General features: G+C 37.9%; 1 protein-coding gene across 13 annotated transcripts in view; it reads left to right on the top strand.

Annotated features, from left to right (window-relative positions):
• The window catches only part of LOC139139280 (tyrosine-protein kinase receptor Tie-1-like), a 49,558-nt gene that overhangs the window by 19,300 nt on the left and 3,215 nt on the right, over window positions 1-27,043 (top strand). The window contains exons 1-22 of one of the 13 annotated variants that reach the window (XM_070708135.1): window positions 897-1,147; window positions 11,526-11,813; window positions 12,317-12,343; window positions 13,001-13,294; window positions 14,365-14,499; window positions 14,816-14,959; window positions 15,405-15,533; window positions 15,912-16,223; window positions 16,682-16,963; window positions 17,794-18,075; window positions 19,462-19,752; window positions 20,423-20,497; window positions 20,947-21,048; window positions 22,817-23,097; window positions 23,659-23,911; window positions 24,384-24,494; window positions 24,787-24,977; window positions 25,287-25,400; window positions 25,741-25,811; window positions 26,210-26,250; window positions 26,524-26,620; window positions 26,902-27,001. In XM_070708135.1, coding sequence (XP_070564236.1) covers window positions 1,108-1,147; window positions 11,526-11,813; window positions 12,317-12,343; window positions 13,001-13,294; window positions 14,365-14,499; window positions 14,816-14,959; window positions 15,405-15,533; window positions 15,912-16,223; window positions 16,682-16,963; window positions 17,794-18,075; window positions 19,462-19,752; window positions 20,423-20,497; window positions 20,947-21,048; window positions 22,817-23,097; window positions 23,659-23,911; window positions 24,384-24,494; window positions 24,787-24,977; window positions 25,287-25,400; window positions 25,741-25,811; window positions 26,210-26,250; window positions 26,524-26,620; window positions 26,902-27,001 — 3,660 coding nt within the window. In that variant the 5' untranslated portion in view covers window positions 897-1,107. Of the gene's footprint in view, window positions 1-878; window positions 1,148-11,525; window positions 11,814-12,316; window positions 12,344-13,000; window positions 13,295-14,364; window positions 14,500-14,815; window positions 14,960-15,404; window positions 15,534-15,911; window positions 16,224-16,681; window positions 16,964-17,793; window positions 18,076-19,461; window positions 19,753-20,422; window positions 20,498-20,946; window positions 21,049-22,816; window positions 23,098-23,658; window positions 23,912-24,383; window positions 24,495-24,786; window positions 24,978-25,286; window positions 25,401-25,740; window positions 25,812-26,209; window positions 26,251-26,523; window positions 26,621-26,901; window positions 27,002-27,043 lie in introns of those variants that run through there. The other 12 variants (XM_070708129.1, XM_070708128.1, XM_070708137.1 and 9 more) reach the window with 12 other exon arrangements.

Below are 27,043 nucleotides of genomic sequence, written 5' to 3'. Positions count from 1 at the left end.
TCATTTTGTTGGTTTCATCATTTTCATTTTCAACCGTCATGAGATAACTGAGGATAATCTAGCAGGGTACATCAGGATTTGAAAGGTTTTTACTATTGCTGATTTTTTTAATTTGACAAATACATATATTGGTATTTAACATTTCTAAGTGGGAGGTAGGGGTGGCAAGTCAAAATTTCTGAGTTAGAGGAGGGGTTACTCAAATTCATCATGGTCCGGCAGAGGGTACTCGAAATTTCGGAGTTTCCGATGAAATTCCTCTGACCCCCAGGCCGTAAATAATGACGGCTCCCAAAGTATTTATGCGATCGACGCACGTCGTATTCAAGTAGGTGACTTTCCGCTATGCAAATATAATTCATCCCGCCGATCTTCTTCTATTCTGCTCCAATACTAAATACCTGCAAACAACAGCCCCCATAATGCCATATTACATAACTGTAGATGAGAAATACCCCTCATTACGTATTTAGAGTTCACGCCATGTATTTGGTTACATTCTAATGTGTGACTGGTGTGTCAAACTTCATAAAAGTACGCTTCGTATGTTCTTATAGAGATATACCAAGATAAATTTCATTTATGTTTCTTTTGCTATTTTATCCAGCGTACACAAATGTTGACTCGACAAGATACATCAGCAGCAAATATTTCATTTTACTAGATTGAGACAAAATGGAAATGGTAAGGTCAGTCGAAATTACTCCCATGTAGCAACACTGACAAATAAGGTTACGAACCCGCGGCCGAATATCATCTATCGAAATAAAGTATCGTCTATCAACAATTGCCATTTTTTACGAGCATCAATTCTGCGCAGTACGTCACTTTTGTAGCATTCTCACACCCTTTAAATTTTACGCCATCCCACAGCGAGGGACTGCTCATGCGCGTTCATAAGAATTGTTCGCACGTTCGATAGCTTCCTCCCATGCACTTCGATGATGTCATCGTTGGAACTTTTTGACAGTGTAGGATAGATTTCGAAGGTGTTGCCAAAAAACAGACGAACGCAAGTTGAGCTCTTCAGATCGGAAGAAGTCACTCGGCGTAAAAAGTTATCTGTCACTGTATACTCTTGTATATATCAAATGGTAGTATTACAGAATGCTGCGACTTATTCTGTGTGCAGTAACTTTCAGTCAAGGTCAGTAATTTTTGCTAATCTCCTTACAATAGTTTCTTGAATTGGTGTAAGCCTGCATCGCCGTGGCTGGAATGAACGAATGCATACAATGCGAGTCTATGTTACTAATGACAAACATCCAGATTACCAACACTGAAGCCATATTGTGTTCGATTTGCATGATTTCAAGACAGTTCAGCGGAACGCCCATTTACGAGTGGTCGCTCTCCTACCACGGTATGCCAGCCATAACTCTACCATCCGTTTACGTCTAGAATACTATTTTACACATTTGCGACATAGTCCCACGCGATGTCCATTTGCTTGGGGTGTCGCCAAACAAGATGCTCCGGAGCCAAAAGATCACAGCACAGTTTAATGACGGTTAAGGGAGTTTGTTTGTATTGGTGGCTGAGAACCAGCGGACCAAGACAGAAATGTTCAGCCTTCAAATCCGATTCTGACTCACGGAACTTACTCCTTTGTACAATCATGCAGATTCACACCACAAAAAGGGCATAGTATAACAACTCTATGCTCTTTTCCAACTCTGATTCAATTTTTGTCTGCATTCGGTTCCCTGAGCCAAGCTTTACCCATTGTTTTCAGGACACACGCTCCGAGCAAGACGCCCGTACCTCTTATATTACTGGTATAATCATGGCATTTACATAAACGATTTAAAGCCCGTCGATTTGTGAAATGTTAGACTGTTAAAACAGGCCATTCACGTGAAACGTGTTAACGATACTGATGTTCTTTACCACAAACTCCTTTCAGTGCACAACAGTAGATCGTGAATTTTATCACTGCCCGTCTGTCCACAGTACCTTGTACGTGATATGCATATTTCCTGTGTAGTTGGAACGAAAGTTTAAGCCTCGTTCCAAGGTTAATATGAATCACCGAAAATGGATATGTAACTTTCACCTCTACGAATTCACAAAATATATATGAGAGTAGGAGTCGGAAGAGCGTGAGCGGACAACCCTTTTACTGTCTGTACACTTCGTGGGTAATCATTTCAATATGTTAGACTCTTTAACACCTACTGGTTGAAACCAAAATGTGGTTACACTTTGTAAATATTTCGCATTAGTTGTTATAAACTGTAGCCACTAACAGAAACCTTCGAATCCAATCCAACAAAGTCCAATCCAACAAAGCTAGTTCGCATTTCCATTTGTACTAAGATCATGCCGGTCGTAACTTCTCGCCCAGCTGCCGAATAATTGCGGCCAGTCGCGGGGGAGGTCAAGTAAGCGAAACAGGCTATGTTTGTAAACACCCAGTCAATCATGCTGATAAAGTGTAACGTCATAAGGCGTTCGAAAGGCACTGGAGGAAAGAAGATAATGCAATCTTCAATCGAATGGAAATGTTTAGAAATGTGGTGACACTGACAGTTGCCTTTTCTTGAAATTGTATAAATATAAAAGATGTGAATGTTTTGTGTTTAACATATTAAAACATTTTTATCAGAAATTTGATTCTTTTAGTAGACTGACATTAGGATGCAAATACAAGGAGCATTAAAAATTTTACAAAAGTACGGGTTAACGGGAGGGAGGAAACAAAAAAAATTATCCAATGGCTTTGGCCTTTGTTAGAGTGTTATCTCATGTCACAAGTATCCTGTTTACTATGGAAGTCACGGAACTCTCGTGGAAATAGGGACGTAAGACCCTCGATAAACGGAAACTCGAGCCAGGATAAAAGTATATAATGTATCCCCGAATGTGAATCAGTGTCAGAACAGTGACGACATTTCGACCGATAATAATTGTAATCACGCATTAGGAATGGAATTACTGGTCAAAATGATAGTTATCTGTAAATTTAATGAGCTATTTTATGACTTTATGACAACTTCGATCAAAGAGACATGTTCATTGCCATCTCCATCCCCATACATCCTCGCTTAGAGCATGACTTTAGACGTTTATGAACATCAATGCGGATCGCAGATGTTGATAGATATGAGCTAGATGTCTGTTTCGTGTCATTTAGTGATCAATTATTATCAAAATTATTCATCTCGACCAAATGTTGCTATATCAACTCTCATGAGACTGCCCAACATAAAATATTATACTGACTTCTTTTGCACGGCATAAGAGACACTGGGATGACTTAAACATTATCTCAATATAAAGGCATTCATAGTGCTACTTACAACGAACTGTTGTTGATACGTTTAAATTTCAAAATTAAGTTACACATATAGCTATCCACTTACACCAAGTTGCACGATGCGCACCAGTGTGTCATCATACCGCAGGCGGAAACTTCGAAACTCTCTTCATGATTTACATCGAAAACACAAATCACAGCAGAGATCGTTTCTTTATCACGCTGATTTTAGAGTCTCAATAATTAATAAATGAGTACCAGATCTGACCGTGGGAAATTAGGGACAAAGGTCGCGTAACTGAATACCTCGTGAACGTTTCAAAGTGAAATCCTATCCGGGACAAAACAACAAAAAATATGCTATCGCTGTAAGTGGGTCGTGATATGGAGGTCACGGAAATCGTCGTGAATTAAAGACATGGCCATGGCTAGGGTCAAAGTCGTTTGAAGAGGGTCCTTTTCGGGTCTGTGACGACCCGGATGACTTGTTGATTTCTTAATGGCGGGGAGGACAATGACCGCGACTTGTGATAATATTTTCATTATCTGTGTTTAGGAAATAAGTACATCTTCTGCTTTCTCTCCAAAACGTGTTTTGAAATGTACATTACAAAATCTATACAAACAGAACACATGATGTATGATATGCAATATTTATATTGTTGACAAAACAGAATTTTAGTTCAGCCTAAAATCCAATCGTCAACAATAGAAGTTGACATTACAGACTTACAGGCTGTCATTTCCAAGTCGAACACTCGGCACTCTGACACGGTTTTGTGAGTTGAACGAAAAACCACTAAGGTTTTACAAACGTACTAAATTTCATCACAATTTACGGCTAATGGAGCTTTAACTGTACCGAAAACATATAGTTTCTGTCTTTCGGCAATGCTATCTGCAGTGATGTAGCTTACTTTTTTCCCAAGCATCTTTGGACGACACACAAATATGAAGAGGAAGGTCGTGTGCTTCATCGATACAGATACGCTTTGACAGGACAGACATCGAGTGCCTGTGCATGGGACAAGACTCTGTAAACCCGCCTCCTCTATTTTGATTCAAGCTACCCTCCATTTAAGTGGAATGTTCCACTCGTTTATGTCATCAATTCTCAGTATCGGCTTGACTGTCGTTTCCGTCGTTTGCTGTGAGCGGAAGTGTGCAATGACCAGTTTACTTTATTTATTTAATAATAGTTTTTCCGAACACAACTCTACTGATGTAAAAGAGGGCAAGTTTTAAAAAGTGTACAATCGAGTTCACTAATTATATAAACATGGGCAATGATTTACCCGGATGTAAGCTTAAGTACCAAGGTACCTCCGAACTCCGTTAAGGGATACAAATCGCATAAGTTCAGTTAAAGATCCATCTTGATAATCCGAGAATCAGCATGAGCCTTACACATATTTCCATCACTTACGTTGTCATGATCCAGTTATACTGCTCAGTCAACGGAAACGCCTACAGCCATCATCTGAGACCATATCACCTGACCCGTCCGAATCCAAAGCATTTCCCTCGTTTCATTTGCAATTCCTCTGTGTCAAGATTCTGCTGGCCATGTACATCCATTTTTGACAAGTTGACAGGTTAACACTACCTACTACAGATTGCACCTAAAATAACTTAAAAAGGAAATCGATTAAATGACGGATAATCCGAAGAAAAGAATATCAGATTCCTACATCGCGTGGTGACATTCATGCTTCAAGCTTGTATACCCCTTCTCTGACTGATACGCGGTAAAATACGATGTCGATAAAAAATACAATGTAATCACTCCAGTTGATTTTAGCTACAGTTCATTTTCTTTGGAATGCGTTGTTGTTTGATATTTCCTAAAGCAATTGTCATTTTATTTTGATGGTATTTCACCATGATTAGATAGGGTTGAACTAGTTCCAGCGAAACCTTACTCCTTCGGTCATGTAATGTCTGCGCTCATAGTTTAGATCTTAAAGACGTATGTAACTCTTCCCCTAATATGAATATCGGCTTTAATATGCCGGTTCGTTAAGGCACTCTGAGACCTTTCCTTTCGCTGTTACAGGAAGATTCAAATTGTTGAAAAGTTCAAAATTCAGTTACGCAGTTTTAAGGGGAATCGCCTACAGATTGGAGGTAAAAATATTTAATTTTAGTATCCTAAATGTCGTTTATCTAAAGTACCGTATATGAAATGCTCCTTGCTCTATTACTTGTGCGTTTTATATTGCTTTCCATACCCTGAAGGCTCTGAAAATAATACTTCCCTCTGTAACTATCCTCCCTCTGTAAATAAGTAGTAAAAAATACCATACACAACATTCAAAATAAAACCATATTTAGAAACAGAAGTAGTCATACCACACTCTATTGCTAGTTGCACTAAAGACTGTAGGTTTATTTAAGCGATATCGGGAACAGAGTACTCCCAACCCGATCATAACAACGGGCATATACGTTACCTTGAGGAATTAGCAAATTTGACGTCGAGGTGGGGGAATAGTAAATAGAGAAATTGCATTACAATCGTGTTCTTAGAAGCAGTGAATGAATAAAAAAAAGAGTTCGTTACAGTGATAACACGTGGCAAACTTAGTGACTAGACATCTGAGACAGATTATTTCATGAGTTTCTTCCGTGAAATGAGAAAGGCTAGCCCCGTTTAGGGACAGTATTCACATGTTTTATTTCTTCGCATTTTGCTCCTAGCTACATTTAAATTCGTCCTCAGACCTAGCAAGGTTGACGTCAGCATTTGTATTTCGGAAGGAACCGACTCCAAATTTGAGATTTACTCTTTTTTGTCTCGCCTGCAATTATTCTGGTAGAGTTTTAAATTTTCCAATAGTTTGCAAATATGAATGAAACCAGATATGAACTGAATATGCTCACGTGTTTTACAGCAGGTTCATTAATAGTAGTACCCTTCACAGAACAATGAGATATATGTTATCACTATATGTAGCAGGTTTTTTTCAACTTCGCACAGTACTCTCAGAGTTTAATCACTAATTACAAAACTTTATTTAATATGCAAATGAGCTGTTAATAAACTTGACACTGCTCAATGCTTTACGGGACAATTAGATATCCATCAGATCAACATTTGTAGCACGTTTTATTTAATTTAATGCTGTAATTTTAGAGTAATGTCACTAATTACAAAGTTCATTAAATATGCAAATAAACCCTAAATTAACTTGACACTGTTCAATGATTCATAGCACAATTAAATATTTATCAAATCAATATCTGTAGCACGTTTCACAAAATTTTGGTGTCTAAATTTCAGAGTTATATACTTAATTACAAAGTTTATTAAATATGCAAATGAACCCTTAATTAACTTTACACTACTAAATGCTTTACAACACAGGTAGATATCTGTCGTATCAGTATATGCAGCAGTTTTTATCACATTTGATGCAGTTATTCCTAAGTTATATGACTAATTATTAGACTTCATGAAATATGCAAATGAGCTAATTATTAACTTGACACTGCTCAATGCTTCTCAGTACAATTGGATATTTATCAGATCAACATCTGTAGCAAGTTTCATCAAATTTAATGCTGTAATTTGGAGTAATATTACTAATTACAAAGTTCATTAAATATGCAAATGAACCCTTAATTAACTTCACATAAGTAAATGCTCTACACCACAATTAGATATCTGTCGGATCAGTATCTGCAGCAGATTTCATCACATTTGGTGCAGTTATTTTGGAGTTATATCACTAATTACAAAACTTCATAAAATATGCAAATGACCTATTTGTAACTTGACACTGACAAATGCTTCTCAGTACAATTAGATATTTATCAAAACAATATCTGTACCAATTTCACTGACTTTGGTGCCGTAATTTCAGAGTTATATACCTAATTACAAAGTTCATTAAATATGCAAATGAACCCTTAATTAATTTCACACTACTAAATGCTTTACACTACAGTTAGATATCAGTCGGATCAGTATCTGCAGCAGATTTCATCACATTTGGTGAAGTTATATCGGAGTTATATGACTAATAACAAACCTTCATAAAATATGCAAATGAGCTATTTATTAACTTGACACTGCCTAATGCTTCTAAGTATAATTAGATATATATCAGATCAATATTTGTTGCAAGTATCATCAAGTTTGGTGCAGGAATTTCAGAGTTATCTCACTAATAACAAAAGTCATTAAATATGCAAATGAGAAGATAATTGACATGACACTCACAGTATCATCATAATGTTCTTAGATCTTCATATGTGAAAAGTTTCATGAAATTTTGTGCAGTATTTCTTGATATATGTCTACACTGTCATTACCGTCTCCATAGGGAAACCATTGTACGGAAAAAAAAACGATATTGCATAACTTCATTAATATGCAAGCCACACTTACCACAATCTAATCAGTTCTTGCAAGTAGCACACGGTACCTGTCTACCAAATCTGATTTGAATCCGTTGAGGCTTTTTGAGTTATCGTGTAAACAGACAGACAGACAGACAGACAGACAGACAGACAGACAGACAGACACACACACACACACACACACACACGGACAGACTGACAGATATCGCTATGACATTAGCCCACGTGTTTACACACGTGAGCTAAAAAAACTGGCCAAAAGGAATTTGTTGTCAATGCTTGACATTGGACACCGTTTCACTTTTTCACCCTTCCTCTTCCTTGTGTTACATTTTAGGGGGCGTGCTTCACTCATAGAGTCTAGTCGAACCCTTTGAGCGCCAAAGTCAATTTTTGTCGCCTTTATAAAATATATCCCAGTCAATTTGTTTTCTGATTTTTGCCAAAATTTCAATAAAAGACTGAAGCCGATAAAATGACATATCCATTTGGTCCAAAATTGTCAAAAACTTACAGACAAATTTATAAAAAATGGTAATTTTTTGCAGTAATGTTGGTTGGAAAAATTTCAGCACTCAAAGGGTTAATATTAGTGAGATTGTGTCTTCAACATCCATGACGTTTGTTGACCCTTTTAGTACAGGGTGATTTTTGCTGAATACAATGTGAATGTTACAATGATATTGCGTGCAGAATATAGATTGATGTTCTTTCCGATTTGAAATTTAAACTTACAATTAATCTCACACTAGAATGTAATGTTTGCTCATACTTGGTAATTTTTCTTTTTGAGAAATTTTTGATTTATAGAGACAATTTGCAGCAATATTTTTTTTCGGCGACACATTTTTGCCTCAAAATAGTTGCAACAAGCCATGTTTAGATTTTGTCATGCTAGTTGGGGAGAAGAACATGCGGACCACCCTTTGCCGTGAAAGACAGATATCAGCCGACACCGGGTCAAATGCCCCGTCATTCCTCATTGTGTAGACACATATTTGCACAGGAATGTATTTATTGTGATGACACAAGTATATGAATGTCTGCCTGGTTCAAAGTCTAACAACGCTTTTAAACGTCAGATCTTGTAATGGTTTATATGAAGTTAAACGAAATCACCATGGCGATCATATATGCTGACCCCCTAGCACACTAAGTAAAAATAACATGCTCGCTTTTCTCTCAACAAGCTCATTGAAAACGTATTTGTAAATCGTATTTGCAAGTAGATGTCTTTCACTGCTTGTGTGCCTATTTATTGATTACATGCAATCTATCTCCATCCATCCATCCATCCATCCATCAATCCGTACCCGCCCCATCTCGTTATCTGCCCATCTCTCTCTGTCTCTCTCTGTCTCTCTCTGTCTCTCTCTCTCTCTCTCTCTCTCTCTCTCTCTCTCTTATACTGATATAATAGATAACGAGCAGCAAACAAATTGTATTAGGTCAAAAACGACAGGTAGTCACAATGTTTGTAAAGTTTACTTTCAATTAATTCAAGTTCAAGGACTTCAACCGTGTGACGTCGCATTATTTCAACCATAAGGATCTGTAATACGCAGTATTTCACATTGTTAGTGGGTGTGACGTCTTGTGAATGAGACAACGGCAATAAAAACACCAGAATCAGTGACCATAATAATCCTAGTATTAGAAAGCTGCTCTGTGGTACTTAACCTCCTGACCTTCAGTTTTAGGTCAACAGAGACATTTCTTCATCGACTTTCAATAAACATCAGAGGTCGTTGAACCTTTCATTAATTACTGTAAAAATATTTACCTACACAGTGGAGTATATACAAAGTAAGCTTTGTTTTGCTAGGAGCCACATTAGCGAAGTTTTAGCTCGTAACTTAGCGTAAACACAGTCCATACCAAGCTGTTACATGTTCACATCATCTAGAAATGAACCACAGTGGTAGAAAAATAGATTTAAATGACGTTAAATATTCACTTGAAACACCGGCCGCTCAAAGCAGGAATGCATGAACATAAGTCATGAAGGAGGTGGGTCGCATTCGAAACCTATATCCTCTGCATTGAAACAGAATGCTCGAAACATCACGTGATTACTTTACGAATCTCACTGTGGGGTAAAGTGTTTTTTCCTCCTCAGTGTCAGACAGGCCGTGTCTCTACTCTGCACCAGGACTGAGGCCCAGGGTATTTGTAACACCCTAGATGTGATTGCAGGGTCTCCTTGTTGCGTATAGGTATTTCCTTGTGTCTTTCCTTACAGAAACTCATACACAGCGTTCTCTTTCCTCCCGTGATAATGTGTGCTAATGGCACATTTTGTGCAGCTTTGGATTGTATAACGAATCAGAGGTCATTGCCTGGGCAGGTTATTTAAAATTACGGAGACTAAGTTTACAGTAAAACGACACTGGAACGGTTTAGAAATGCGACAAACTTTTGTTGCCGTTTTTATGGTCATAACATACACATGCTTTTCATGACTAACTTGAATATTGATTCACGGATCATGGAGGAGGACTAAATGTTTTCTGTGCATACGAACTAAGTGCTATTGTGTTAACTTGCAAGTAGACTGTTAAAACTGAAAGAACATGCTGTACAGACTGGCAGTTAATGACAATAGCTCATTTTTTCCAACGTGTTTGAATTTGACTTAAAAGACTGGTAAATTGAGAAGGGTTATAAGAAGTTGGTATCACGATGTTTCAGTCTAGATGACGACTCATTTTTCATCGGTAAACAAGAAACTCCACCCACTAACCATCATCAGCGCTATCAAGCCAAGAAAGAGAGTCCTAATAAATGGAAAAAATAGCACAGAAAGAGAAGATTTCACTTTCTCTCGTCATTGTAAACAGAAAAATACGAATTTTTTGTGCTTTTGTTTGCGGGTGTACTCGTGTCACTTAATTTTTTCATCTGATATTAATGACTACAAATAATGTGTTAAATTTCTTGATATTAAATGTATTTGTTGCGCAGAAAACTTCCTGCTAAACTGTACAAGGAAGATCTAAAATCCGGGATAGCATCCAATCCATTCTAGAGTGATAATTGAAATCTTCAAAAATATCCATTACAGGAACTGGTAGACGCGATCACCAGCATCACGTCATGCAACGTGACACTACAACAATAATCTATCCCCTAGAATAAGTTTGTCAACAAATATTGTACAGCCAGGCTGTGTGAGACCTTAATTTCACATGAAACCTCTTAACTTTGATATTGTTGGATAGTCAGGGTTTATTATGACCTTTGACTTTGCTTTGCACGCACAGCTAAGTAATAATACCGTTTTCGCTAAACTAAAGGAATCTTGGGACAAGAGAGGAAAAATAAATGTTTTAATTGGTCCACCTTTCGTCAACATGCATACATCCCGATCAGATTTATCAATGTATAGTTACAAAATATGAAAGAGATAGATACAATCAGAATACAGTTTTTATGCAAATCTAATATGACATAGACGTTGTAGTATCTTAAATTCTTTAGGATCGCGACATTAGGGTACACTTTAATACATAATTAAATGACGTCATTAAAATGAGGTCATCATCGAAGAAAGATTTCTGTAACTCTATTTTCGCTTTGTAAGCTGGACACTGTCGCAAAGGACTGTGCACGCGTCTTCTGCCTATCATGAGACGCATAAATATCACATCTCGCGCGCCAGTTTGATATCAAATGTCGCCGAAAGTGGCCTCTTCATTTCACAATATTTTTCTGATATATTCGGAGAGTGTGTCGATAGCAGATGTCATTCTAACGTTATGGCGCATCTCAACTTTATGTTGTGGTGAATCACAGGGGTATCAGTGAATGTTCTCTGATTCATCCAACCGCAGCACGTGTGCTTGTCCCGTGGGAATCATCATGCGCTAATAATCGTCACTTGTTTTCTTCTCTTTTTCAGTGTCCTGTCATCTTACTTTGATAAATTCCTCTCCGATCATATCAAGCGCAAGTGAAACGCACCTTTACTGCGTAGACACCAGCGGTACAGTCCCGGTAACTGATCTGAGCATTGCCCGGGCCCTAGACACAGGCAACGGACGAGGGATTCCAGAAGAGGCATCGGTTACCGCAGATAGATTGGAAGCTGCTTGGGGTAGAGAGACAGGCAGTGCTAGATATGGCGTATTCAAATGTGGTGATGAAACTACAGCCGAGAGTGTTATCACATTGAAGGTTTTTCGATCAGGTACGCATGATTTTGTTTGTATAGAATAAAGAGATATCTGAACTTACTAGTGTTTTATCGAGTAATTCATAATTTAAAAGTGAATTGAAGATACATCGGGCGAATTTTATTTCAAGATTATCAAAGTCAGAAACATCTTTGACAGAGTCGCATACATGTTTCGGAAATAGGCTATGTCGAATTTAAGTCCATTTTCATCAAAACATTCATAGTTCCCATTCACAACCTCTGTTAATCTTTGCCGTCCTGCTTAGTCAAAGGGCTGTCTCCTAGAAAGAACCTACTCCGAACGCAAAATATTCTACTTCCTTCTGAGCTACCAAATTATAGCATTCTGTCTGTCTTGCTGGATGGCTGTCTGTCTGCCTATTTCTTGACTTCAGTTGGTTCTTTCTGTTGTTTTGGCGAGCTTATTTGTCTATCGCTAACTCTCTCTCTCTCTCTCTCTCTCTCTCTCTCTCTCTCTCTCTCTCTCTCTCTCTCCCCCCCCCTCTCTCTCTCAGATGAATTGCTGAAGCTAGAAAATCTTGGTGAGGGCAATCCCTGATTATTTACAAAGGCATTTTGTACTTCTCGAAACATAAGCATTCGTCACATCTTCTTTTTTTCTACCTAATAATGGATAACCAATTGGAAAATACCCAAATACCCCTATTTGAAGATAATGCTAACTTATTCAACCATGTCTCTAGACAAATTATTTGATAATTACGGAAAATCATTTTAAATACCCGTAAAACCATACAACGTCAAGAGAAGACCACATGATGTATTCAAACCTTTCAGATCAAATTCCTGTCAACAGAGCATCATTTTCGCTATGTTGGGTAGCATTCAAGTACTTTGGCCTCCTTAAAGGGTAACAGTCGTCGGAACTGCGCCTGTGCGAGTTTCTTATTTACAAACACTGTATTTCGTGCACGATATCTAGATTTACCTCATCACCATAGCTGCAACATTTAAATTACGCGGAGTAGATTATAACAGACATGTATTAACTTTCATCAATCACCATCGTACCTTGGATACAGCGTTTGCATTGGTCGTATGGATCCCTTACGACCTTGAGGGCAGTTCCGACTACTGTATCCCTTTAACTGTCAGTTCTTCATCCAAGTCGACAACCTAGACTGACATATAGTTCAACATAATCAATGCTAACTTAAACTAACGTTTTCACATTTTAGTAGATGTTGCTCCTGGCGTCATTTCACCAAGTATGCTGTCGATGAGAGCAAGTGTCGGTGATAACCTAACTGTTTCGATGTCACGTCACAAACAACTATCAGACGGTGTTAGTATTGTCTGGCGTCACAACGGCCAAGCAATCGACTTTTCAGTAAATCCATCCCATGAGCAACAAGACGTTCGATCGTTTTCCCTAAAATTAACAAACATTTCGGTGACAGATGGCGGTATATATGAACTGCATCCATCGGACAACAGAACACTTGGAGGAATAACCAGAGTGGTTGTCAGAGGTAATTATATATATATATATATATATATATATATATATATATATATATATATATATATATATATATATATATATATATATATATATATATATATATATATATATACACAAATGTATACAATGTGCCCTCCCGGTTATCACCATAATGGCTTTATGGCAACCTCTGAACTTGGGCACAGAGAGTACGGTTTTATATATATATATATATATATATATATATATATATATATATATATATATATATATATATATATATATATATATATATATTATATATATATATATCAGGATAAACATGTAACAATGGTTTTATACCAATCAGTGTTTCTAAAGAACACATCGCTTCTTCTACACATTAGCTATACTGCCGGTGGTGACCGTTCATCTGTGTTGAATTATACTTGTCAACATATTCTAAACACACACTTTACCTAATGCAGTCACGCAATGTATTCGTTTCACCTAAATTTCTCAGTGACCACAACGTTACGTTGAACCCACTACATTTATGCCCGTTTCCTGTTGAAAGCAGATGTACCACACATGTGGATGTAAGAAATTGTAAACAGTCAGATTTGTCAAAATATGAAGTCTCAAGAAAATAGAGGAAATTAAGTCGTGGTGTTAGGCAACTATCATAAGTGATCGCCTGGGCAGCAATCGCTGCTATAATCTTGAAGAGTTTTGATGGCTTAGCGAGTTCCTGAACTAATGGTGTGTTGATTTACCGATGAGTGCAAAACAGGACAAAGTTTCCCATGTGATACATTTTGCATCTTTCCATCTCATTAATGTTGAAAATCCTAATCAAATTTTTTATCTACATATATTTATTCGTTATAGTTATTAAACATGACAATGAACATTGTTCCGCATTGTTTGTTCTAATTTATCTTGTGTGCTTTCCTCTTTGCACCCTCATTTTAATAACCCCACTGAGACTCATTTTCCCACCCCAATCAATTCCTTCAGCCCCCAGGCCATAAATAATGACGATTCCCTTATTGTCGTCTCTATACCAGATCTAGACAATCCTAAATAATTTCTCTCTTTGTTGATTATCTTTCACAGGATGTCGTTCTGGCCGTTGGAAGCCACCAGAGTGTGATAAAATTTGTCCTGACTGCCAAAATGGAGGTGTCTGCGATGATAAATCTGGCGATTGTATTTGTCCCCCTGGCTTTATGGGAGCGACCTGTTCTGTTGGCAAGTCTTTTACGAGTTTTTCTCTCATTTGTTCTGTATCTAGCTCAATTTGCTAAGAGTCAACTAGCAAAGATAAGTCAACTATATAACTGTCTTTATCAGTAGACTCGCATACCCTGATAAACGATATTGTTTGTTGAAACAGTGACTATATTGTTGACAGCTTTAGACTGTTTAGATTAACAGGCAACTGTCAGCTACCTCTTACCATTTCTGCGATGTACAAAGTTATGGGAAAAGTTTCTTGGGAATGTTTTGTTATTAGTGTGATTTACCCTGACCATGCCTAAACATCGCTGATTTCATCCATCAACAGCTTGTGGAGAGAATAAATATGGTGAGAACTGTGACTATGAGTGTGATGCATATGCCAACGGCTGTGGATTCAGTCAGTTCTGTCTTCCTGATCCATACGGATGCACTTGCGCCACTGGGTGGGAAGGTCACCAATGCAACGAAGGTCAGATATGATTACACATATAAAAGCACTCAAGCGAATAAACAGTGTGCCCTTTTCATCTACTTTGTCAATTATCCTTCTCATCGTACTCGGATATGAATATGGAACCTTACATTTCAAAAAATCCAGGAAAGATTCTGTTATTAATGATTTCTACGGATTCGTATCTTTGCCAGTATGCCATCCACACCAATATATATATTCTCATGTGTGTTTGACAATGAAATACGAGAGTGAAATATTCAGGAATTACAAGACAAGGCGTATTGTGCATAGTCAATCGTGTATGCATCTTCGGCAGGTCTGTCCGATACAAATGGATTACGCCTACCCGTTATTGTTGCAACAATTCTGTCAATTCGCAGTGCAACGAAACTCTAAAAACCGAATGGATGCAAGACTAGGAGCTATTACTGTTACATAAGTCTCTTTTTGATTTCAACAGCATGTGATGTCGGCCAATACGGTCCTGACTGCAAACTGAGATGTGATTGCCACAACGGTGGTACATGTGATCGATATCGAGGCTGTGTGTGTACTGACGGCTGGACTGGTCCCACTTGTCAATCGCAAGGTGAACACACACACACACACACACACACACATATATATATATATATATATATATATATATATATATATATATATATATATATATATATATATATATATAATAATATATATATGTTAAGTATCTTTACCAACATACAAAGTCTCTGTTTTTACAAACACTTCTAAGTGTGAAATGTATTCGTAGCTTTTTAACATGGTTAGTAATACGGCTTATGTTGAAAATGCACTTGTGCATGCGCAGTAGTCCGTGTGAAAAAGCAACCTTTTTGAATTCCGTCGCATATAAACCTGTCTACATACATTAACCTAAAGCAATGATTATATTATATTATCAATACGTGATGTCTTACAACGCTTTATCATAATCATTTGATTTCAGGATCAGATCCACCGGTACCGTCAAATTCGCCAAGTCTGATTGCAGCAGGACCATACAGTTTAACGATCAATCCTAACGCCGAGCCATACATAGGGTCAGGACCTATAGAAGCAGCGACTGTAATGTTCAAGAAGGCTACTGAAAACGTCTGGTCGACTAAACCCATTCCTTCGTCTAACTTGACCTTTTACGTCCTGCAGGGTTTAGATCATGACACCGAGTATAAAATTAAAATCCGTTTAGCTGGAAATGGTGGTAACGGGGAAACAGGGCCAAAACTGATCGCATCAACTACTTCACAGCCTTGTCAAGGTAATTGTTTCCAAAGCAAATACGAATTGGCTGCTCTTCTGATCGACTTCTCATTTGCGAATCGCAACAAATCTATGGAACGACACACAAAGTTTTATTGGCAAAAGAGTTTATTAAATATATTTGTGAATACCGATGATCTGAGATTTAAAAAAGGCGTTGACAAGTAAGTTCTATCTTGGTGTTTCTATCTTGTGACACCGAGGAGCCAAAATATAGTGCGCAATCAGATGAGCCAATAAAGTTATTCATTTGACAGAGAGAGTGGCGTTAGGTCACTACGGCAGACAAAACATATTAAAGCGTTTTCTAAATGACCTGGGACCTTATTGCCTGTTTGAGTGTGTACAGGGATATTAAGAAATGTGTTTGACTGGTTAAGGTTTTTACCTATAGATGTCAGAAATGACAGCAATAGAACTTATATAACTAAGGCATCTGTCTCTAATAATTTGCAGCCTTGACAGAGGGTCCGCAGCCAACACTGACCGTATTAGGGTCGAAATCCATCGAAGTCAGCTGGGAGATGATCGAGAGCTCTGGGGTCAAGGGTTATGAGGTCGCCTATAAGGAAGAGGGAGGGCAAATGTATTTCCGCGAAGTCGACGACCCCGACCAGACGTTGCTTGTGTTGGAAGGTTTGAAACCCTATACAGTTTATCGGATAGGTATCGCTGAAAAAAACTGTGCCGGGAAGGGGCCAACATCTGCGCTGGTTAGCATTCGGACCCGCCAGGATGGTGAGTTATCTGCAACACAGTAACTCTACAGTTTGTTGCTTTCCGTCATCAGTTCATACGTGCCATTTCAAGACTTTATCATTCGGACACCAAAATACGTTGTCAAAGACATTTTTGTTTTGTAATGACTACATGTAGCTTCAGAAGGAGTTTTGTGTCACCGTAAATTCATACTTGTCCTTAAAAATATGATAGCCCACGCTGTAGAAAGCAGGTACATTTTGCCCATGTTGAATACACAGTTTATTACTGATTGCAGATGATAAAACTGTCCACTGATGAAACACTTGGATGACATAGTTCAAATTATACAACTCTTTACTCACTGAATGTTATAAAGTTTGGGGCAGATTTTAGGCTGGACATCGAAGCTAGTATTGCTATGCCAGTTACTCTGTAAGAATGTCAAATACCGCAGCAACGTTTGTGTGTTCTTTTGCAATATAAATTTATAAGCTATGACAAAATTGGTTTTAAATTTGGACCGAAAATTTCTGTTTTTATTTTAGCCGTAGATAGGTTGACATTTAGCACTGGAAAAGCGATGTCGGATGAAAATCTAAAATTTCAGTTCAAAATATAACATTGCATCAACTTGACATGTTACAGGTGTACAGGGACGAGATCCTGGCTTACATTTTCCCTTAAAAAAGAGCTGAGCCTGTGAAATCACCCGTGTTATTCGATGAAAAAGTGAATTTTGCTATGTTATCGTGTATATAAATAATCATTTTTTTCTTCTGCTAAATGCTATGATCGTGCTTTATTTTAAATGCAAATATTCAATGTTCTTAACGCCAAAGTCATGACCCTATTCTATCTTTTCGCAGCTCCAGGACCAGTTAGAAACCTGCGATTGGTAGCTCATACTCCCGACAGAATTCTGGTCACATGGGACGCACCTGCAGTACCAAATGGGGAGATATCTCATTACGAGCTGACGATCTACGAGAATGGTGTACAATTGAGAGATAGAATAGCTCGAACTACTGTGCAAGAGAACTATGTATTGAGTAACCTTCGACCGTACACAATGTACCGCGTTGTCGTGCAAGCCTACACTATCAAGACAGGTGAAAGTGCTGATGCCGAAATACGCACGCCGGAAGATGGTTAGTGAAAATTCTTTTTAATTTGCACTCTTATCGTATACTCCCTTCTTTTCAGATCATATTTCTTCTACTGTAGCCTTCTGGTGTCGATCTTGGAAACTCGATTTAAATGTCAAAAAGTGTTCTGTGATCTCTTTTACCAACAAGAGGACTTTAATTCATTTTGACTATTGTATTTTAGATATCATTCTTAATAGACAGCAAAAAGTTAAAGATTTGGGAGTTATTTTAACCTCAAACTTAAGCTTTTCAGATCATATTTCTTTAACTGTAAATAAATCTTTTAGAATGCTGGGTTTTATAAAACGAAACTCTCAAAATTTTACTCAGGTTCAAACTTTTAAATCTCTTTATACTTCTCTTGTAAGGAGCTGTCTCGAGTATGGTTGTGTTGTCTGGAACCCTTGGCAAAAATCAGATATTGAAATACTTGAAAATGTTCAACGTAAATTCATAAAATATTTGTGTTTCAAAACACATATTTCATATCATGCTGACCAGTATGAAGCTCTCTGTACCTTGTTCAACTTACCAACTTTGGAGAAACGTCGCTGTTATCTTGATATGATGTTTTTACAAGCGTGCAACTGGATTTTATAATTTACCAGATGTTTTATCAAAGCTATGCTTTAATGCACCTGGCAAACTTTTGCACACCTGTCCCACATTCAGACCACCTCGTAGCCGTATCAATGTTTTTAAATTTTCTCCTCTTAACAGATGTATGAGTAATTTTAATGAATTGTTTCGTAATAATCATAATATTGATATTTTTAATGACTTATTAAAGTCTTACATTAGACATGTTATATTTTAATGGCTGTCCTTGTTGATTTGTTTGCTTTGTTTTTTGTCTTTGTGTGTCCTACACTTGATTTTAGTTTTGTAAATACTTTCTGTTTGGTGCTGTCTTGTTCAGTGTTTTTTTAACCGTTTTCTTTTGAGCTTTTGAGGAACCTGTAAATGGGACTTGATCCCGTAGGATTTCCGAATAAATAAATAAATAAATAAATAAAATAAATACTCCCGTTTTGGTGAAGCGGAAAAAGATACTACTTTGAAAGCTATATGTAATTTTGATATTTACATTGTTCTTTCTAATAAAATCGAAGTTACTGGTCATATCGTTGATGATTAATGAATTATTCCCGAAGCTATCTTTCCACTTATTTCCTACGGCCACATATTACTTCCATTGGGCTGCAGTTCACTTTCAACAGAAAAATTTAAATCACAAGCCACAAGAACAAAACTCAATCTTCTTACTTAACAAAGTAAATTGTTATTGGTGAGGGATTCTATACATTGGTCAATAAATGTGCCAATGCCCTGATACATCACAAGACAAAAGTAACATATATTCGATGGTTTTGTTTTTTCTCATAGTACCTAGTGGTCCGCCAATCAATATCGTCGCCAGTAACATCACTACTGACTCAATGACTTTGAACTGGGAAGAACCGGAGGAAGACAAACGAAATGGACTTATTTCACGGTATGACTATGTATTTAGAACCAAGGATGATAGTGGATATCGAAGAGCTCGTTCAGTACGTGGTACCTCTGAGACATTTTCTTACATCGCATCAGGAACCGCCTTTGCATTCAAAGTCAGAGCTTACACGAGTAAAGGTCCCGGGCCTTACAGCAATGAAGTCATAGCTATAACAGACCAAGGTAGGAGCCGTCTTTGTAGATTCTGTCAGAATCGTCCTGAAACAACAAAGCACGAAATGCCAAGTTTGTTTCTATTCGAAATGTAACGGTACCTTTTACAGAACTTGCACGTCTACTCCACTGGACCATAAAGTCCAGCTAAGCATTCTGCTATAAGTATTAGATTATTGTAAATAACTGGAGCAAACACTTACTTATGCAATGAAAATGAATGATAGGAAACCATCAATTTCACTGTATTTGCTACAAGTTAAAACCCAACTGCCTTTTAGAGTACAAAATTGCCGTGGAAAAAGACAAGTTAGAGACACATTTTTGTAAATGGATTGAAATACTACTAACGAGAAATGGTAATTGAGAACTGTATTGTAACACCTTCCTGACAAACACCGTAACTCCTCTTTGCTGTTACCCATAAACATCTTCAAATGCAAATATTTCCAGGTATAAGTAATGACAAATGAATGAATTTGTCATAACAATCAAGCCATATACAAAGTGTACCCCCATGATAGACTATATGACCAGTCCGTGCTTCATTGGACGCTGTATGGCATGCACTAGATTCTTCAGAGATACTGAAATGTAATATTTTGCAAACGTTGGGAAGATATCGATGACAAAATGGAACCACAGACATTGATCCATTTCTAAAACGTTTTGTTTCCAGTAATAACATCACCATATACAAGAACGATAGAAGTAACAACGCCAGCCAAGACGGCAACTTCGACTCTTCCTTCAGGTGAGCACAACGTTTCTCCGATCGATTTTGTTTCATCTTACACAAATTAGTTGAGCTCGCCAGTGACGTCACGTATTTCACATTTTACAGTGTACACTTCTGCCTTTATTTATACAAACTTTCTGAGGGATCTAGACGAGTTCGATTCTTAGGTGTATATTTTCTGGTTACTCATGAATAATGTTGGAGACAGTACAACTGACACCCCTTAAAGTTTTACCATCCTACAAGCTTCAATTTTTTTCCCGAGCGAAATGGTTGGATATTTGCCTGTGTAGCTCCTCATCTTGTCTGAAAATAATTAAAGTCTCTTGTAATCCGAATGCTTGGGAAAGTAACATGACTGGATACTCTCTCTTCATTGATCGTTTTGTGTTTGTACATGAGCTTTATGAAACCCTCTTTCGTTCATTATAATAATATCGTATTCATCCGAACACTTAAAATAGCAATTTTACAAGAACAAAGCAACGAACAGACAACCATGACAACCAATCACCACAACCAAAGTTTTGAGGCAACGCTATCGACGAGACAAAGCAATCAGTCAGGTATGCTGTCGAAGTATGGTAAAAGAAAGTTCATTTGATTGTCCTTACATTACTAATCAATAGAGTTGTACCGATGAGGTTAACCTGCCTGACATTCAACCCAATTAATTTTCCCCTACCTCTATTCCGTGTTCGAGGCACGTGATACATGTAGTATCTTTGAAGTTATTCCTAATTTGGCATTCGGAGTGTGTATACCTAACCTTTACTGCACGTGGAAACACTAGTGACTTGTCATGGTGTAGCACTTACTTATTACATACATACACATCGGATTTGGAATTCGTGAACAAATGGGCCAACTTTTAACGTCCCGATTATAATTAAGGTAGTATGCGCCTCGAAAGTGAGAGACTTAAACTTTTGCTCAATCTTTCAACCATTGTCTTTCAAAATGAAGAATACAAATCGGGGGTCACCGTGCAAAATTTGGTACTGGACAAACAAGTAGCCCAATGCAAGTTTTACCGATATTGAAAGTTCAAAATGGCCGCCATCCCTGTTCAAAATGGCCGCCATCCCTCCATGACGAAAAATAAAATTTTAGAATTTCGAAAAAGTAAGCCGGTGAAAAGCTTTTTTACACCAAGAGCTTTAAAATGAACCCCCACAAGTGGTGTATCAGAAGAGAATTGTAAAAGTTTGAGAGTCTGAATATCTGTCCCCGAGGCGCGTTCTACCTTAAACACAGATATGCAACAGTGATTCTAACCCAGCGTAACAAAAACACATTGATATTACAGCGTTCAGTTTTAGAGAGATCAATAGGGCTATCATTAGTCTCTCGTCTCTGTATGTGACGGTGAAATTAAAAATCTACGTATTTATAGTAATGAGGACATCGAAACTGGAGTTTAAAAACTTTCGTTCATTTGACACACTACGCTAAAGTAAGTATTAAATCCGGGCTTCCCTCAACATATTTGATAAGGCTACAATAGAAAATGATGTTTTAACTTCCCTACTTTATCCTTTCTTAACGATTCTTGTCTGTTTTCTGTAAATCAACTATCTTTTGAAATGAAGAATCACAATTAGGGGTCAAGCGCAATTTTTTAGGTTTGACAGAAGATCAGCAAAAAAACCGTCAAGAATGTTAGAGACCGAATATCTGCCACTGACCGTCAAATGACCATTTTTGATGAACTCTGCATGTGTACGTGTATTTTATGGAGTTTGGTAACAGCTACCTGAACTCTATGCAAGGGAATATCTTACAATCGGCGAAGATATTGCATGGATAGAAAACTTATTACACAATCACATGAGATGAAAATAATGGTCACATTAACCTATTTACCACAATGCATTGGCACTACCGTATCTCCTTCTATGACGAAGTGAGACTTCAATCTACCCTCTGATAACACTGTTGAATGATTTTATGCTGAGATCAAAAGGTGATTATGAGTTTACTTCTTAAGTTTCCATTTGATCACTAAAATAACTAGGCAATCGACGAATTATAAATCATCTTACCGTATTTTCGTAGGTGAAACAGACAATTAAAGAGGCAAATTTGTTGATTTCAACGGTATTTTGATGTGATCGTAAATTTGAAGTACTCATTGAAGCTCAACCAGCTGTAATTCTTGATGTATTTCCCAGTTCTCGTTCTTCTCATGAAATCATATCGAAATGACTCGACCCACATGTACAACTTGCCTATTGACTGTATGTATCTAATCTAATGACCATATTGCTGTCATCAACACATCAATTCCAGGCCGGTAGAACTAACCAACCGTCGATTTTGTTCCGGTTTCAGAACCACAGAATCCAACGTCTAGCGGCGAAGTTACTTATGACAGGTTGCCCGGCGATGACGCGACGATGGCGAGTTCGGTTAGCTTAATGCACAAGGTTTCTGACGGGGACGATTCAAGTGGAGATGTCACGTCGGCAGTTGTCATGGTGATTGGCATCATATGCGGCATCGTATTAATATTACTGCTGGCATGCGCAGTCTGTTTCATGTTGATCAAAACCCGAAACAAGCGACGTCGAACACAGGCAGCGGTATCAGAACCGACAATGCGAATGAGTGAGGTAATGAGGGGAAGATCACCTGATAATTGTACATTCAGGCTTATCCAAGGTTTTCAATTGTTCTTCTCAGTGTATACCAAATCAGTCATTGAAATAACATCATTAAAAAGAGGGTTAACTTCATTGTGCAGTTATTGACAAACAGCCACTGTTATGAGTGAACGATTGATGCAAAACGTTCACTTGAAGTACCATGCGCTTCGGAGACAGATATAAGACTTTCGCACTTTATAATACGATTTCGGGTCTACCACTTGTTGGCGTCCATTTGAAGCTCATGGGGTATATAGTTTCCACTGGTTTATTTTTGTGAAAATCGCAAATCTTTGGTACCGAATTACTTTCGATAAAACAGTTCTTCCTGTGGAAAATCGTCTTCTTCTTCTTTGGTTCATTTGAAAGAGGAGACAGACAAACTTGTACCCATTCTTTTTTATGATACACAGTCTTAAGATTAGGAGATCCATAGTAGACAATAGTTCAGCAAGAATTCATGAATGTTTGTATTCTAGTCTCAGACCATAACAACGTAAGTCTCTTCTCTGTCGTTTGTTTTTTTAGCTTCAGAGACAAGAATCCAGCAACAACGATTACGGAAGCGACCCATCGGGACAACCACCTTTACAGACGTCTATTTCAATAGAAGCACCTCAACTCTTGGTACCCGCTCATTTGGACTTTTGGCGCATTCCTTGGGAGAAAATCATTTTCGAAGATAAAATACTTGCTGAGGGAAACTTTGGTAGAGTCATGAAAGCTGATATCAAAAAGGACGACAAGACTGTCATTGAAGGAGCTGTTAAAGTTCTCAAAGGTAAATTTAATTTATCGAAGGCAAGCGCGCATGCTCTCGTCTTTCTAAGTATGTGTGTATGTGCAGAGTCGTAGAATAACGTGTATTTTGTACTGTGTATTCTGATCAGTCAACTTTGCTGTAGGTTCAGCCACCACTATGACACTACATACATATATTACATGTCTGTTACAGCACTTAAATTATGTGTTTGTTTTACCTTAAGCTTGATTTCCAGCATAATTAATCTCATATTTGATGTGTTTATGGTACGCTCTGTCCGTGGCGGGGTTGACCTTTTGATGATCCGCATAGCGCACGCTACCCCGCCACTGATAGCTGCGTTTCCACAGTTAGCTCTGTCACTGATTTCCCAGCAGTGTCTGGGTGAAATTCGACTTGATGCGTTCAAATGGCTTCTGCATGGTTTGACACAATCGTGACGTTACAACTTTCATCTATCTTACAATCTGTCTCGATCTTTTTTTCGCAGATGGAGCGAGTGATGTTGATCGCAAAGATTTCATTGGCGAACTGGAAATAATGTGTAAAGTTGGAAAGCACCCAAATATCGTCAATTTGATAGGAGCCTGCGAACATTTAGGTGAGTATGGAACAAGCACACAATAAAATACAATTTCTATTTGACTGCAGAGTCGAGCTCATCTTCAGTTTTCCTTCAACGGTCAAACTTACTCGAGCGATTCAAACGTAATTCCAGCACTACGCAATAACAATGTTTGAAATCAGTGTGATTCGATTAATACATAAAACGTGTTCTTATATAAGACATAGCTAGGTCAAATAATAATTTTGCATCGTCTATAGTTTTTTTCAGTCTTTTTATTTGTTCTGATGCATAGTAACATAGCATTCATTCCTCTTCTTTATCCCAGGTATTTTGTACGTAGCAACTGAGTACGCCACCTACGGCAATCTTTTGAACATGCTTCGCAAGAGTCGCTGCCTGGAAACAGATCCAACCTTCGCCAAGCAGATAAACAGCATGTCGACATACGATTCAGAACAGTTACTGCAATTCGCTGCCGACGTCTCAATTGGAATGAAACACTTGTCAGAGAAAGGGGTGAGTGATTTTGGCAGAAATAGCATTTGCTCGCCGCTGCAGCTTTTCTATAGACAGAAAGTGAATGAGATCACTTGATGGAAGTACAAACAGTACGGCGTGCACAAACAATGATAGGACGATGCGTTTCCTTGGCTTTTCCTGTCCGTCACTTTGTGGACGTGCAGTCCAATTTTAAGTTCTGCCCATTATTTAAATCTACTTCCTTTATTATACCTCTTATCCGCTAGGAAACAGTGAGCACTCATTTGTACTTGATATCACAAATATTTAGACATATTTAATTTATATTACTTTCCCTATCCCTAGTGTGTGCATCGTGATTTAGCTGCTCGCAATATTTTGGTCTACGACAACTACGTCGCTAAGGTGGCAGATTTCGGATTATCACGGGGTGATGAAGTTTACGTCAAGATGACTGCTGTAAGTTTTTGACTTTGGTGACGTCAGAAAAATTTACGAAAAATGTGACTGTCATAATGTTACTCATGTGATTGCAATGCATTAACATGAGAACTTACAAGATTCCGGAAAACGTTAATCTATATCCTTCGTTTCATAAGGTGACCATAAATTACACACCCATGTACGGCCGAATACATATTCTGATTTTGGAATATAAATGGTCCAGGATTAGCGAATGTTCATGTGTTCTTATGGCAAGCCCTCTGAAGAGATCATAGCGCTAGCGGGATACAAATTTCAAAACATCAGTGGCCTGCTTTTTACACCCTGAAATCAATGTATATTTTGTTGCACACAGGGTCGTCTACCTGTACGATGGATGGCTATCGAGTCTTTGAACTACAGCGTTTACACGACCAAGAGCGATGTGTAAGTAAGGAATACGATGACACCGACGTGGTATCCACGTCGCAAGATAGAATGTTTGTTATACGTTGCCCGAAATCCTGGAAATCATTCATAAAGAGCAAATTGTGGTAGCTTGGAAAATCGACGTAAATTTGCACGTGAAGTGACGAAAGGGATTCGCGAAAACATCGTGATTACACGAACTCGTAAAAAGTAAGGCCAATGCATGTCATACAGGTGCTACTTCAATGTCCATAACGGACTGCAGTAAGTTCCATTCTCTTATTAATCATATTCGGATGTAATGACACCGTTAGATGAGTGTTACCAATGGACTCTGGTATTAGGATTGCACAGAAACGTTTCTCTGTCTTTTCAAGAATTAACCAAGAATTTCTGGTTTCATTTACATTGATTAGCTGGTCCTTTGGAATATTGCTGTGGGAGATTATTACACTAGGTGAGTAAGAGGGGGTGGGATGGATACCAATTGAGGTATAATTAAAGTAAAAAGAATACAGGCTGAAGCAGTTTTGAAAACATTAAATCTTAAATAAGTGAGCGTCATGCTATTATATCCTACTTCTTACCCTTGTCTGGCGATGCATACAGTTTTACATGACAAGAATAAGCCAATTATATGTATTGTGTTAATCGTAGAAGCCAGTGATAAATTCTGTGATCATAAATTTTACCGGCTCATAATTATTAAAATGTTCATGTTTTATTCCAGGTGGAACCCCGTATCCTGGTTTGACATGTGCTGAACTCTATCAACAGCTACCTAGGGGGTATCGTATGCCCAAACCACTGAACTGTGACAATGAAGTGTAAGTTGAAATTCTAGTTACTGGCAAATGCAAAAGTATAAAAATGTATCTCTAAAATGAACATCAGAATAAAAAAAAGATCTAGAAATTTTATGACCAAACCAAAAAAGAAACAATATTACCATTTGCAGGTCACAGTTCGGATTCCAAAGTTTTAATCATGTTAGTACAAGTATGCAATTATTGACAAAACTCAAAATCAGTGTTCAGTCGCTGTACAATACCTGTCCAGTTCAGCTTGATTTCTCGTAAATCTCACTCTATGTGTTGGCTTAATTCAGATACGAGCTGATGCGACACTGCTGGCGTGAGAGACCCTACGATCGACCAGACTTTGGTCAGATATACATCGCTCTGAAAAGACTTATACAGGACAAGAAGGTGAGACTTACGATGTGTAAATTCTGAGATTGCTTGTTATGC

The sequence above is a fragment of the Ptychodera flava genome, chromosome 8, assembly GCF_041260155.1.
Source record: "Ptychodera flava strain L36383 chromosome 8, AS_Pfla_20210202, whole genome shotgun sequence".
Lineage (NCBI taxonomy): Eukaryota > Metazoa > Hemichordata > Enteropneusta > Ptychoderidae > Ptychodera > Ptychodera flava.
This window is presented reverse-complemented; position numbering and strand designations above follow the sequence as displayed.